Source organism: Neopsephotus bourkii, unplaced genomic scaffold, assembly GCF_033783945.1.
Source record: "Neopsephotus bourkii isolate Nb327-2 ecotype Australia unplaced genomic scaffold, CSIRO-AGI_Nbou_v1 NB_1542, whole genome shotgun sequence".
Classification (NCBI taxonomy): domain Eukaryota; kingdom Metazoa; phylum Chordata; class Aves; order Psittaciformes; family Psittacidae; genus Neopsephotus; species Neopsephotus bourkii.
The window spans coordinates 5,065,558-5,081,258 of NW_026902018.1; the positions used below are offsets into that span (position 1 = coordinate 5,065,558).

General features: G+C 39.2%; 1 protein-coding gene across 5 annotated transcripts in view; it reads right to left on the reverse strand.

The window, feature by feature from the left end:
* Positions 1-1,599: 1,599 nt before the first annotated feature.
* Positions 1,600-15,701, reverse strand: part of CABIN1 (calcineurin binding protein 1) — a 107,917-nt gene continuing 93,815 nt past the window's right edge. For all 5 annotated transcript variants that reach the window (XM_061370723.1, XM_061370721.1, XM_061370722.1 and 2 more), the window contains 3 exons: positions 5,382-5,546; positions 3,454-3,680; positions 1,600-2,960 (listed from right to left, as the gene is read on the reverse strand). In XM_061370723.1, coding sequence (XP_061226707.1) covers positions 2,817-2,960; positions 3,454-3,680; positions 5,382-5,546 — 536 coding nt within the window. In that variant the 3' untranslated portion in view covers positions 1,600-2,816. The remainder of the gene's footprint in view (positions 2,961-3,453; positions 3,681-5,381; positions 5,547-15,701) is intronic.

Sequence of the window (15,701 nt, forward strand, 5' to 3'; positions counted from 1 at the left end):
ACGCATCCAGTGATCTTGGCATCTTCACTCCAGAATATGTCTTCTTGAACTGAAGAACTACACAAATTGTAGAGAGATGTTTTCACAAAAGAATATATTATATGAAGAACAGCTGCTTTAGCCATTGTGGAAGATGGCCCACAGCTGAGCAACACACTATTTAGTCATTAGCAGAAGGGCAGAATTTGAAGGAGGTGACCTGTGTAATTTGGTCTCAGTAATTTCTTGAGCTTGAGAAAAAAATCCTTGAGCGACCCAGGAGCACTATGGGAATAAAAGATCATAGATTAAAAAAAGGAAAAGAGTTTTGAATATAGGAGAAACAAGTTGCATAGTCTGAAGATTAAAATGAGTTTAGGACAGATCAGCAAAGTTTAGCTTTCCTGACTGGCAGGAACAGTTTCACTTACTGTTTTTGCTCCTTAACCAGCAAAAATTTATATCCTTCTCAAAAAGCAGGACCAGAAGTCAAAAGAAAGCTCAAGATCAGGCATTTTATCAAGGATAAAAAAAAAACAACAAAAACAGGCAAAATGCTTAATGCCAAGGAATCTTTCAGAGCAATAAAGGATAACAATCATTTTCAGTGACCAGATTCAATTAAGAAAATCAAATGTTTTGTCTTCATACATCAGACCAAAATAGAAGTACAGACCTGAGAATTTAAATGTGACATTAAAGTTAGCCACACATTTAAGAATATACCTTAGCCAAAAAGCCTTTGTAGTCTGTTCTACTTGGGTGAAAAAACCCTGTTGAGAACTACATCCTCTGAGCTGTGCTCCGTTTCTCAGTAAGAAGCCAATTTCTTTTTTCCTGTGCCATCTTCTAAAAAAAATAAAGATGATGATTGATTATCGACAGCTACCTTAGCCTATTAGCAATCACTGAATATAAAGTATATTAGACACTGCATTTATAATAACTTACCCCAAATTAAAGCGCAACACTGAAAACATATTACTATTGAAAATACCCACTTCCTTTTACCATTTGGTTACCTGCTCTTTTTCACATCAGTTGCATTCAGCTCACCTCTCACAAGTTACAGTACAGTTGCTGATACACCAAGATGGACATATGGACATGATCACTTGCTTATAAATTACATTTTGTTTAGAACAAACAACCCAGACTATGAGAATAAGCTTGCAATACAAAGTGTGATGCTGCTTTTTTTAATCCACGCTCTATTTACCATTCTTACAGTGAATGAGAGTGATCACTGTTAACAGTAGATTAAATGCTAATTTGTAGAGCCAAATACTTTACGGATCTCATTAACCACATGCTGTCTTAGCCCTTATATAGTTCATTAGCATTCAAAGATACTCACATAGGTGAAAAAGAACTCAGACCATGTCTTACTGGGGAAGTGAACCCACTGCAGGCAATCTTGGCAGCACGGGCTGACCTGGGTTCTGGATCACACAAGACCAAACCCATACGAAGAGCTCTGGTAGTCTTCAGAAAAGGAAGAGGCTTCTACTTCCCACGCCTCCTTCCTCCACTACTTTGTTATCCAAGAAACAAAAGGGAGGAATAGTACTTTTTCCAGCACCATGGTACCTTGCCCTCTCAGAGGAACAGAGACAACAGTACATTTCAACTTTATTAGAAAAAAACCAAAAGTTTATACAAAGCTCTGCATTTTACAGAAAACCACCTCCCCCAAACACAAAGAAATCCGACATTGCAAGCTGTATGCATTTTCTTTTTCCATATACATACATGTATGTACATACACATATATATATGTGTGTGGGCGCACGCCTGTGTATATATAGTGTGTGACATTTTTTTGCATGGTTTGCGGTCATTATTTTACAAAGTTAACATTCAGTAGAAAAAAAACACCCCAGGATCTTTGTTACCATTATTTTCTCATATAAATAACTGTGAGCAGTCCCTCTGCAGATAGATAAAAAACACCTTTTCGTGTCATTCTGTAAAAAACAGACACTACTGAAATGGTATTGAAAGCTTTCAAGTTTTTTCAATACCTCCATAAAAATATCATCTAGCCCCCAATTCAAAATGCTTGTCCAAGGCATCAGAAGAGAAAGGACTGTAAGACAATTCTGGAAAGATCAGTTCTTTAAGCCAACACTCAGGTACATTGGTGTGAAATGAGTACAAACAGGAGGCCAACCTCTCTGTCTGCCTGGAAAAGATGGTTCTTTGCCTATTGTCACAGTCAAATTCCAACAAAGCATCCAGCAGTGCCAAGGACCTGACAGACTCTCAGCTCACCTTTCTGGCCTCACAACAAAGCCACAGACTTTCTTCATACAATTAAAACATCCACCAGCTCAGCAAATTTTTCCTCCTCCATTCACCTTAAAGAGAGCTGTTGGACATGGCATGGCTGGACAGACAACAGGTTGCTGAATTACTGGGAGAAAAACTTAACTAGTGGGCAAAATGCAAACAGACAATTAAACGGAAGAAAATGCTATAGAAAAGAGCTACTGGAGTGACTTCCAAGGCTCTGGTTTGAAGAAACAGGAACAGCAGAGAGATGTGAACTGCAGCACAAAACATCCTTGTGTTGCTGAAGGTAGAGGTGAGAGTGTGGTCCAAATGAATTGACTGCCTGGTAAACAATTGTTCTTTCCATCAAGCACCATGATGGGGAGAATGGCGAAGATTTTGAAGGCAATACAAGTGGTAGTGGTGATAAAAAGGTAATGAAAGTGAAGAACACAATGATGCCAATTAAATGGAGAGTAATGCCAACAAAGATGTTTCAACTGCCAGAGATGCTGGCAACAAGAATGGTTATATGGTTGGTGTTGATGATGGCCAAAATTCACTCATATGTCCATGTAGTCATCATCTTCATCAGTATCACTTTCCAGTGAGGACTCCTGGCTTGAGGTCTCTAAGATTTCCAAAGCTGGCTGACAAAGGCTCTCCTTCTTTACATTCGCTGCAGACTGAGCAGACAAAATAGCAGACTGATCCCAAAAAGAGAGAGAGAGAATATATTGCTAAATAGTCAGGATAAACCCGTGATCACAGGGATAAAAGCCCACTGGTTGCTATCCCTTCACATTCAGTAGCTCTCTGACTTCTAATTAAAGACATGGCATCCTAATCTGAAACAGCATGACATTTACCAGTAGGCTTCCCCACAGTCAATATTCTGGTAGCTTCTACTAGCCTAAGAATTGCAATGGTTGCACTACCTCACTCACCCATTTTTGTAGTTCTTTCCAATTGCCTCAGAATAGGCATAGGGACTAGGACAGCTATGATTTCACCCATGGCCAATATTTCACCAGTCCTTAAAAACTCGCTCCTGCTAACAGCTAGCGTCATCTTCCACTACTTATACTACCTGTGGTTATGAACTGGGTCAGGAACTGTTGCTCCTTTCATACAAGTATTTTATTAAGGGTAGAATTAAGATAAAAACAATCTAAAAAATTACTGTTTCCCTTTTATTACCTTTAACTTTTGCTTGGTCTCTTCTGAAATGCTGCCCTTTGGAGAAAGGAGGGTGGGAGTGGGTGGAGTGACAGTGATCTCAGGTGGAAATTTGGTGACAGATGAAGGTATGAAAAGCTTTGGCATGTTGGGCAGAATGCGAGTTTTTACTCGGGTGCCATCTGTCTTGTTCTGCTGACTTCCCAAAGTCTGTGAACTGGAGCTGAGTTCAGGCTTGGAACTTGAGGCTAAACAGAAAATAGTAAGGAAAAACATGTTAGGAAGCTATCTAGGATTTCACAAAGAAGAGGGAACAGTTCATTGCTAGACATATGGCTGGCTCAAAAGGCCTTTCTTGAAGCATTGCATTAATTAAGGCTTAGAAACAGAACAACAAAGTGCCTCAAAATTCTATAATGACAACTGGAAACCAGACATAATTTAAAAAAAAATAATCTTCATGGGCAGCAGAAACTCAATCTGATCAGGCATGACAAGTGGCAGTGTAGCACTGACCCAGCCACATGTAGAAGGCTACTGCAAACATTTTCCCACTTCTTGTTTCAGATGCAATTATCTTATCTTTGCATTCTGTAACTGCCTCTCCATTCTCTAATGCAACAATGAAGCTACTTAGCTTTACTGATGAGTCTTAATTCCTTCCACCATCATGTTGTTTCTTTAATTATGGAGACAGCAACTCCACAACAATTTCATAAAAATATATGTTAACACCCAATAAGATTTCCTCATTGCTCTCTTCAAATCCTGCCATAAAACCCTCCTTGAGGTGCTCATGCCACTGTCTCGCACACTAGTTAGCATCATTTCCACATACTTCTCAAGTGTCTCAGTTGGTGGTCTTTCCAATGGAAGCTTGCTCAGACAGGGCTCATCTCATGAAGTAAGGAGGGATCCAGCCCTCCTCTAGCCACTATCACATTACAAAATAATATATACACAACAACAAGCAGCTTTGACATTAAAACTGATAATTTGTTAAAAGAGATCTCTCAATTTCTTACTAATAATGCTACTTCATATGAAGTCATGTGAATGAAAACACCAGTCTATCTCAGACTGACATAACAGGTATTCATATGCATTAAACACAACAAAATAAAATGCCAGCTTCTTGATGCTATTCTGAAAAACCACCAGCAGTTGAATTGTCTACTAAGGGATATAAAATTGCATTGTGCGTTTTCAAGTGTGCACATTATGGTAAGAACTGCCAGAGCAGATGAGGCACAGCTTTCCATCAAGGTCAGTGACCCGTCTCCATGGGCAGCCAATCATTTCAGAGCAGAGCACCAAATATGCTATAGTAATCAGACACAGGATAATCTCCCTTTCAACAAATAAGGAAAAACGAGATACCCCAAACATAAATATCTAGATTATGCCTGCCTGAAATACCAAGTTTTACACTTTCTCAATTAAAACACCAACTCCTATTTCTCTTGGGAAGCAGGCAGAGGAGGGGTAGAAAGCATTTACTGCAGAAATGCTGGGTTTGTGTTTACTCAAACTGAGTGAACATAAGGGGGAAACAAAATCATTTCCTTCAGCTCAATATTCAAACAGTGTCATTTGAAGTGGTGTACTGCCCCACAGAAAACTCCAATTAAAAGAGAAATTCCACTTTAAAGGATGCACAAACTACAAAAGCATGGTGGCATGGTACTGTGAGCTTTTTGATTTGGCTCTGATGCCATGGTATTTAGCATGCAAGTCTTGCACCAAAAAGAATAACTATTAAGGGATGAAAAGGCACTTTCCCAGGAAGCTGGGACATTGTCAGGAATGCCTCTACACTCTGGAATACTTGACTGGAAGGCAGGCAAAGAAACTGAGGAATATGAATCACAGCTATCCAATCAACCAACCCCTAGATCTGCATCTAACCATGCATTTTCAGAATTCTTTGAAGCACAGAAAGCTCCTACCTTGGGTACAAACATGTCCCAAATTTGTGCTGGTCACTGATTCCACTTGCCAGCAAACAGGCTCTGGTGAGGGTGCAACAGTTGCCATTTTCATCTGCTGACAAAGCCGCGACTCCTGCTGCTGAAATCCAAGCCCCTCCAAAGGCACTTCAAGCTCTTCTTCCTCTTTAGTAATGAAATACAATTCACAGATATTAAGAGACATCCTGATCTCTCTCCCGAGCCTTAATCCTGCTGCTAACCAACTGGTAGGATTTTTTTTAACCCTTGCTCTATTTCTGTAACATGACTGAGTGAAATTAAGCACTGGCAAGCTAAGATGACATTACCAACTTTGTCATACTTCGTGCCACCAATTCAAACTGTTAAAAAAGAAAATGCTAGTAAATGTCATTTAAAAAGCAGAAGAAAAAAATTGCTGTGTATGACACTTTGTTATCTCTGAACATCTGCAACAAAACCACATGCAACTGACCATTCCCCTTTGGAGATGTGAAGGTTGAAACAGCTGGCACACGTGCAGAGCAAAATCCATCACCCTTAATGATGAGCCAGCTGTGCTCAATGGTCCCTCTGATCCGCAACCACACATACTTGCTACATTGTAGTCCACCTTACTGGTAAGGAAGACTGATCACTGCAAATATCCAGTAACAGAGCCAAATCTGTTTTTTATGAAATCAGTATCAAGTTACACTAAATTCCCACTTCTCACTTGTAAGTCCACTGTATCTCTATAAATAAATTAGTCTAAAATTCCCACCTTCTGCTGTTCCAGAACTTGGGATGCTTGTAACTCAGAATCCATGTATGTGTTCGTAGAATCTCTTTATTACACACCAGCTGTATCTGCTTTTCAATTAATGCAGTGTTAAAACAGTTTTCTTACACACTGAGATGCAAACTGTACAGAACAGGAGTAATTTCACTGAACTGCTGAGAGCTACTGGTGCCCTTTCTGGGAAGGGCAAACTGAATCAGCAGCAAACCACTCAAGGCTATGGACACACAAACAAGCTCTCACTCTCTGATAAAAATGAAGATATCCTTCAAAACCAAAGGCCTGTCCAGTCTAATTTGAACCACCTTGTATTCTCACAGCCTACAGTGCGCACAGGCAGCTAGCATGGACCAGCAGATACAACGTATATTCACAGCCTAACTTGGTCTAAAACTCTTTATATGTTCCTCACATCATCATTCGACATTAATTTAGGATTTTGACAGTGTGGGGCCTTGACAAGGAATATCCATTTCAACTTTTCCTCACTGCTAAACTACTCAAACCTGCTCAGGTGCTGAAAATGCTTCACCATCTTCACCAGTGTAGATTAAGAACCTGGAATTTACCACAGTAAGATGCTCCTGAACAAGAGTTTCACTTGTAGAAAATGCTTAAGACAACACTGCAGCTTAACAGCCTGGTAAAAGTCAGATCAATGCAGTCTGAAAGAGGTAACATTTTTAAAAGGATTAGAATTTCTAGGGTTCCGGAATAATTTGTACAAGAAAAGGCTTATCAAAGCAGGCTGTAAGTTCGTTCATCCACTAATTTTCATTGGTAAAGAAAAGAACCCATCATCTAAACTTGTAGCTGATAGCCAATATAAGCCTTAGGATAAATGAGTTTGCTTGTAGAGAATTCTCCAACAGCTCCCGAAAAGGAAAGGTCACACACTACACCACAAATCACAGGCAGCTTCTGTTCTGTGATGTTCACTCACTATCAAGCACAAAATGGAAACATCTAATGCAGAAGAATGTAGTTCTTATTCTCAGCACTCTTGCACATTTCTCTGTGGATACTTCAAAATACAGCATTAGAAGTAGAAAAGTAATCGTTGCATCTATACACGCATTGTATTAATAGACCAAATGAGCTTAAAAATAACACAGGAGGAAGTGCTTAACTACAGGAATCTCAACTAGGAAAATCATAATTCACTATTTCCTTGTTTATGAAGCAGAGGAAGGCTGACGGCTCATTTTGTGTATCTACCTGCCCTTTATACCAGATACACGTATGATTTAACCAAATGCTGGCAAAGTACAAGAGACCATACAAAGAAGGATCAGCCCTAACGTGACCCAAAGCCAATATACCCGTATCCATTACACTGCTAGCATCTGAAGATAAGCTATAGTCTAAACCCAGATGATGCACACACTGAAGTGCTAGAAGACACTTGATTGAAAGACAGGAAGAAACATTACATCAACATTTGAAGAAAAGCAAGCTAAAAATGATGACTTCAAAAGATCACCCTGCAAGACAGCCAAGAAATCAACTCATTTTTAACTTACTCCAATGCTCCAGAATCACAGTTTTAAGTATCCTAGGGTAAGTACTAACAGAATCTTTCTTATCCGCTTATTAATCAAGAATACAAAACAGTAATTAATTTAGCAGATACAATACCATACAAATAATGTGCAAACCCTACAGCCTCAGCTATACTGCTGAGAACAGTTCTGTATGCACTCAACTACTGAATTACTTACTAGTTCACCATTCAGAGTAAGAGCTCTGACAATCTGTTTAATTGTAAGATACATCATTGCTTAAGGTGATCTGCTGTGCTTTAACTAAATTACATCCCACTGACAAAAGCTGGTTTGGGGCAGCCTATTTCTAGGACGATGCTACAAGACTAATACCAGTCTGTGTTCTTTTAGGAGCAATCAGCACAATCTATCGATCTTTCATCACATACTTTTTTTGTTAAGTTTTAAAAATTCAGTTTTATAGTATAGTAAAACTAGATTTAATTTGAATAAAATTATGTGTCAGCCCTTTTTCATGTAGAAGTGGCTCAAAATGAAAGGGCAGGAGTCTGGCACACCAAGTGTGTATTTCTATCACTGCACTTCTGGAAACAACACTTGTTAATATTCTATTAGGCAGTGTCTTTCAGTATATGAGAAATCAAGAATCGTTGTCTGTTAATCAATCCCTTGCTCTCAGAGGTGTTAAATGCACAGTGACTGGCTTCTATTCCCTGACTGGGTCATACACTTTATTCTGTGCAATTTTTATGAGTGCCATTATTCTCAAGTTAAAGTTAATGAACAAAATATTTTTCTTTATTCTTGAAAATTACAAGAATTGGTTGTTTCTGGTGTTTCTCATCATTTATACTACTAATACTTTAATACAGTGCACAGATACTGTATTGTACCTTTTTTTCAGAAGGAAAGGGTCAACGAGAGAAAGGTAATCAAGAAGAAATACACGGTAGGGTCTCCCATTATTTGTCTAAAACAGATTTCTGAAGAGACTATCTTGATATTTGTCTTGTGGAAGATGCTGTTACAGCCCTGAACATAATGTCCTAGTTTTTCTAATAAAAACTTTCCCCAGGGAGGAAAAGACTCCACTAACTCATGAGCCACAATATTCTGCACAAGTGCAAGAGCAGAAGAATATAAGCACAGCACATTCTGAAGAAGTTCAGAAGTTCAGATTCAGTATCAGTTAACAAATCTTTTGATAATACCCAGTATCTGTACTGTCCTGGCAGGTTTTCAAACGTAAGCTTTTCAAACCCAGTTTAAAATAAAATCAGTTTCTGAAGACATAATACGCAACACTCACTTGTCTCCAGGCTGAGGATGGAACAGGTACTGTACTCTGGAGACCGATTTAGCACTCTCACCTTACAACGCACCACACAGAAATCGAGCACAGAGAAAAAAACCCCCACAGATTTGCAATGCATATTATTATTTATATTGAAAAGTCTGTCTCCAATTGAGCTGAATGACAAGTATGGGGTATTTTTAGCCTTCCCATTCCCAACAACTGTCTAAATACATATAAAATCGTACACACATAGAAAGAGGGACATCATACCTTTCAACATCTCCCTGCTTTAGTGAGGAAGAAACAAGCTGAAAACAATTCAATGCAACAACCTACTCCAGCTTTCCTCTCCAACCTCTTTCCACTTGTTGCCAGGGTAACCAGTGTTTGCAGATGCCTATAGCGGGCGCCTGGGTTCATGACTTCATCACAGTTAATATTCTTTCTCTCGGTCTCTCTTTATATAGAGAATACACTATATACATAAATCCACACATTCTGAACATACAGATTATGCAACCCCTGCAACCATTTTTACACCGAGACAATGTACACTGCTATTCTGCTGCGTATAAAGTGAAAAATAACACCGTCAAAAATATTCACGTGGCAATTTGCACACGTGGAGAAAGTTTAAAAGCAGTAGTTCTGTAACCAGTAAACATTTGTTCTGCTCCCTCTGCACTGCACTGCATGCTTAAGCATTTGATTTCCTCATGTTGCCAGGTATAAGAACATTAAAATGTTTTGTAATGCTGTAATGTTAGGTGGAATTTCAAAGAAATCCTTTAGTCATGCACTAAACCAATTAGATGACAACTGAAAGACAAGCCCAGAAAATGTGACTAGCACCTGGAGAAAAACGTTTTCCAGTTTCTGACAAAAGCAGTTTGAAATATTATAGCACTGATATGTTAAAGGATACAAGAAAAACCTTACACTGCATGCAAAAAACACCATTTAATTATAGGAAAAAGGAAGGAGCTGAGCTTTGAACTCCAGAACAGAATACTAACATAATTTCAAAAGCAAATGCTTGGAGAAATGAACAAGCAACAGTTTTAAGTGCTTAAATCAAGCACTTGCACCACTTGCCTTCATCCCTCTACAAAATACCTTCCCCAGCGGTTCTGCGTGTCAAGACAAAAAGCCTGAAAACACATTACTATGATTTAGCAAATCTGTACTACCTTGTTTTCCAGCAACTCCAAAAGCATGAGGATTGAATTCTGTGTGCTTACAGACACTAGGAAACACTTATTTAAGTGGTCCCAGTAACAACTGGCTTATTTTGTGGTTTTATGGCCATCCAAAGCACATGTAATTGTTCACAGAACTGTTACTCATTTACGTTCAAGGTAGATCTTTTTTTTTTCACAGTGATGGAAAGGGATCTCATCTTTGCTCCCTGACACAGTAATCTTACCACATTTCCAAAGAATAGTGCTAATATGAAAACAATCTTCTGTACTCCATCTGCCTCACTCTCCAGAGTGCTGGGAATTAATACAGCTTTTTTCCCCACACAGCAGTTGCAAAGGCCATGGAAAGCTTGAATTTGAAGGAACTCAGAGTTTCCTCGTACACTGTGCCACTATGTCAACGGAAAGACTGCACTGGAACACAGGTTGGTTCAGCTGAACACAGTTTGTTTAAGGATGCTGACCCAAGAAATAAGGGTGCATTGGCCTTCAAGCTGTACGTGCCATTAGCTACTATACCACAGCAGGCAGTGAGACAGCTTAGTTCATCATAGATGTGGTGCTTAGTTCATCATAGATGTGGCAGGTATAGGTGCTAGCCTTTCCTTACATGTTTACTTTATCTAAATTCATTCCAAATACCCTATCATGACTTTTTTTTTTCCTCTAAAAATCCACTACCAAGTCATAGCTGTAGAAATAAGTATTTGACTTGAAATGCCAAATTCAGGAAATTACATTCAAAGCTGACACACACAGAGACATGTGTTAAAAATTAAGTGCCAGAGTAATTTTGGAGGCGAAAAGCTGCAGAACACAAGTTCTATTGCCCCTGAAATGAAAGAAATTCAAGCAGCCTGGTGAAGAGAAGTTCGCACTGTAATAGCATGGCACATTGCTATATTTATCACTGGGGTCCTGAACAGAGAGCCTACTGTACAACTATGTGAGACATACCCCAAAATGCTTCCTAATGCCGAGGTCAGCTGTCACAGAACAACATGAATGTGACTAAAACAGGTGGCTGCTCTGAAAGTGTTTCCTGGAAATAGTCCCTGGCCCATACTAATTAGGAATTAGTATGGGCCACACCAGATCCCTGTAACAGCCACACTGGGGCCAACCTAACAGCAGAGAGTGGAGTACCTATGTCCAAAAACATTTCCTGCACTACCAAGCTTCCTAGAGGTGCAGAAAGCGGGTGTGCATGTTGGTAAACAAACAAAAAAGCGCTCTGAAATGAATACTAACTCTTCTTAAAAACAAAACAGAACTTCCATGAAAATAAAAAAGTATGGGCCTAGGTCAAAAAGACAACAGTTTGATATTCAACTACATGAACGTTCAAATGGCACTATAAAAATACAGGTACCTGATAGTTGTGTTTTAATATCTAACTGAGCAAGCACACACCTGTGGATAGTACCAGTCACTCATTTGCACTCTACTATTTCTGAATGCTATGTACTCATTACCTCATGGAAGCTGTAAGACTTTTCCTTCTCTGTCAGTATGTTATCCTCCTTTGACCTGATAGCCAGCTAAGCACAATGCAATTAGCAAAAGCAGCTGTCAGAAACATCTCTTAAAAGAATACAATGACACCTCACAATTTGGTAAGAACTTTGCAAGTAACATAATGCCTGTGCAGCAGGCTTACAACTACATCTCTCTTCAGTCTTCATTTGTGCAGGAATATATGTAAATTTTATGCTGCTGGCAGTGATCTAGAACTAGTGAAATGGAAACATATTGTAACAGTATAGCATCATTACCATGTTCTTTTACAAAAGGTCTCCAAAACCTGTATTCCTTTAGTATGATATGCATAGGCCAGTGACTCTCTGAGATCTGGGGGATCTAAAGGTGCATAGGGCTAGAGAGCCTCTTGGACCGCAAACCTGCCCAGGCTGCACTAAACCCCTGGCTGTGTACCAACACCTCACAGGCTACAGCTGGGAAGCTGCCACTCCTGACCTATTTGTTCTTATTGATCTAACATGGGTACATAAAAACAACCTCAGTTTTAATTTAAAAGGACCTTCTGCACAGCACTGCATTGAGCAAATACTTCAGGAATCTGAAAGGTAAAGCTCAGAAATGGACATTAAGTTTACTAAAACCGTCTTCTGGCATGAATTTGTTGTGACAGCAAAGCAAATGAGCATACTTCCCACAAAGGGAAGAGGAAAAGACAGGACTGACTGGTACTGTCTGAGCACTATGCAAAAAAGAACTAAGAAGCCATTCACAAACAGGAAACCTCTGCAGACTTTCAGCAGTGTAGCTGTTTTCAGAGGGTACCCATTGTGAAAAATAAAAAGCTTCATGAAAAGCAAGCATCAGACAAAGGGAAGTGAGAATACCAATGCCAAGGAGGCTGAAGCAGCATGAGATCAGAGACACGGAGACAGCAAACACAGAGCTAGCTAAAGGCAGCTCAGTTGACTTCTGTTAGTGACTTTGCAGTTACTAACAGGTGGATAGGAGCTTCTACCCTACCCAGAGGCATGGGGTTACAAGTATTTCAATAAGAGTTTTTAAAGCCTTGCAGGAATTCAACCTTGGGAACTGAGGAAAACAGCTGCCAAAACCCAGCATAAGTCAACAGGAGAAATGAAGGGGAAAGTCATGAAAGTTGCATACAAGTAACACAAGAAAAAAAGAGCAGAACATGTGCATTGAAGAGACAACCCTCATGCCAGGTGACTGCTACATGACGAGGACTCATAAGAGGCCACTGGAGCTCGGCCAGTCTAATCTTTTCTGTGTTTCAGGGGTTTTAGAGCCATCAGTTGAGAACAACTCTCTAAAGCATGGCTTTGTAGTCAGCAGAAAAAATATGGTAAAGCACTGATTGCAATTAAGAGGGCTAAATCTTACTACTTCCAGACATTTTAAAAGTATCCAAAGGCTTGAATTGAAATCCAGAGTTAAAGTAATGCATTACCAACAGCGCCAAATATTCTGGACCTTTTGTGTAAGCAGGAAGTTTTTAGTGCCTCTGAATTACAGTCTTTTAAAATCCATGTTTGTCTTTAGAAATTTATGACAATCAAACACAGAAGACACTGATACCAGTATTTGGCTAACCTCAACTAATGATGACAACCTACAATCTCCATTATTTCACTCAGAAACAGGGATTGTGGATGTCCATTCATGTCTGGATATCTAGAACTGTGAGGAATCACACTGAACCCCTGTGCCATGTACTTATAATATGAAGATAGACACTGTCAGTGCAAAATTATAGAGCTGACATTCTTTGTAGTACTTCCCTGTACCTTGTGTGAATTACCTCAGTCTTCTGAGAACTCAATATGAACTTAAGGTGATGTACCAGTAGTTAAAATAAACTAAGCTGCAGACTTCTGTGAAAAGATGCTCTGTACACCCGAAGTACTCTTACAACTCTGATGCCAGTTAAAAGCCTACCAGATTACAACGCTGTAACTAAATTCTTAGGACTTGCTGCTTCAAAACCCTCTTTATTTTGAACATCTGCCTTTTAGGGAGTCTGCTGCTGCCTACATAAACAATTTAACTTCATTGCTCACCACAACAGTTGTACTTATTTTTCCATGCAACTGTCCTCACTTGCATTCATTTACTGTGCTTCTGAAAGTCTAGAAATTGTACAAGCTGCAATACATTTACACCACTACTTGCACTGTTGCACCTAGCTAACAAACATCTGAAATCAAAGCAGGGTATTCACATGGCTTATTGGAGTGCAACTATCCTGCACAACACAGGAGAATTGTCTTCCTTTGCTCTGAATTTGGACAGCTGTATCATGACCTTGGCTTTATATTGAAATGCTTAGCCTTAATGGACAAAAATTGAACGTAGGGGAGGGAGAAATGTTACTTTTCACTCTGATTTTATATTCCAATTTGGTAAACAGCTGGCTTTAAGCAAAACACATAACTTTAATTCCAAGTATAAAAACTTCTCTTGATATCGAAACTCAGATGTGAATGTTTTCCTGTTCATTTCTTATAAGAATCATTATTAGAGCAAGTACAGTAAAGAAGACAATGTCAAGATTTGTCAGCAATTTACAACAGTAAATGCTGGAGGAGTGTGACAGGCTGGAGAGGGTTTATCTTAATTGTCCTATTTTAGTTTCCCCAGAGAAAATTTTAGGCTGAGCCACAAAGGTAACTGTCCCATGTACATTTATACCCCAATGTAGGAAGCTCTCATGCTGAAATTACCATCACCACTTTGCTGCTGGACTTCATCACGCTGTATTCTGTACCAGTTAGTCATGTACTACACAAAATATCACTAAAATATTTACATAAGAAATGAGTGGCATAGAATCAACATTGCCTGGAAAGCTATTCCTTTTTCTGGGTGAAGTCACAGAAAATGGTAACAGTTAATACTCTTTGATGTGAAATACTTGCACATGAACAAAAAGATACAGGAGGAAGTGACAAGACAAAAAAAGATGAAAATGGATTACTCTAAAAATGGGAGGAGTTTTTATAGAAACAAAGCTAATGGAAGGCAGAAGGAAAAGGGATGCAGCAGAACTAGAAGTAATTCTTTTTAGAGGAGGTGGATTCAGAGGTAGGAGAATTAAAAAGAAAACGAAAGGACACAGCAGTAATTGGTCTCTCTCTCAGCTAGAGAAATGACCTGTCAGGTAGGTCTGAGAGCCAGAAAGCCAGATCCAACACATGCATTCAGCACTGGAATGAGAGCTCTGCAGAGAGAGCCCCTTCATCTTTAGACACAGTTTCATGGGTGTAATTCTGGCAGCTAATTCTTCCATCTCTCTCTACCAAGGCAATGTATAGCTAGCATGAAAGAACAACGAACGATATGCAACTTTACAATCCTAACAAAAACTAGGCAATCAAAAGATTAAAATAAACCTTCAATCACTACAGTGTGGGTATTTGCAGAGAGGACAGCATGGCAAAAATGCTCCTGAGTTCTGTCTGAAAACCAGAAGAACACGGAAGTTCTTATCTGCATTGTCATTCCTACCACTGGTCTCTTTAGTAAGCATACAGCAGCTTCACAGAGGATTCATTTTTCTCCCGTTGTCTAGGCACAAACCCAAATTACTCCCTGTTGAACAAGCCTGCCAAGACATCTTATGACACTATGCAACTCCATTCTTCAGCTTCACAAGGACAATAACAAACATGGTTTACACATTGACTAAGCCATTCCTTTCCTTATCACTCCCTTTTCCTTTCTTCCTATCCCAAGACAATCTCTCCCGGATCTGTGAAAAATTCTATCATTACAAAGCAATCGCTAATATTGGATGTTAAATTCCAGTCTGTTCTCAGGAATTAGCAAGTTGGGAAAAGTGATTTCTCCCTAATTTGCTCTTCCCTGCTGACAAATTCAGCAGATGATGTGCATTCAGATGCTGAGGCTGATTTCATATGGAAAGAAATGAAATACCACAAGTCGAACAGATAAAAATTTGAAAAAGTTACAGAACATCCAGACTAGATCAGAGTCTATTCGTTATTAACGAACTTTATGCACCATTAAGTCTCA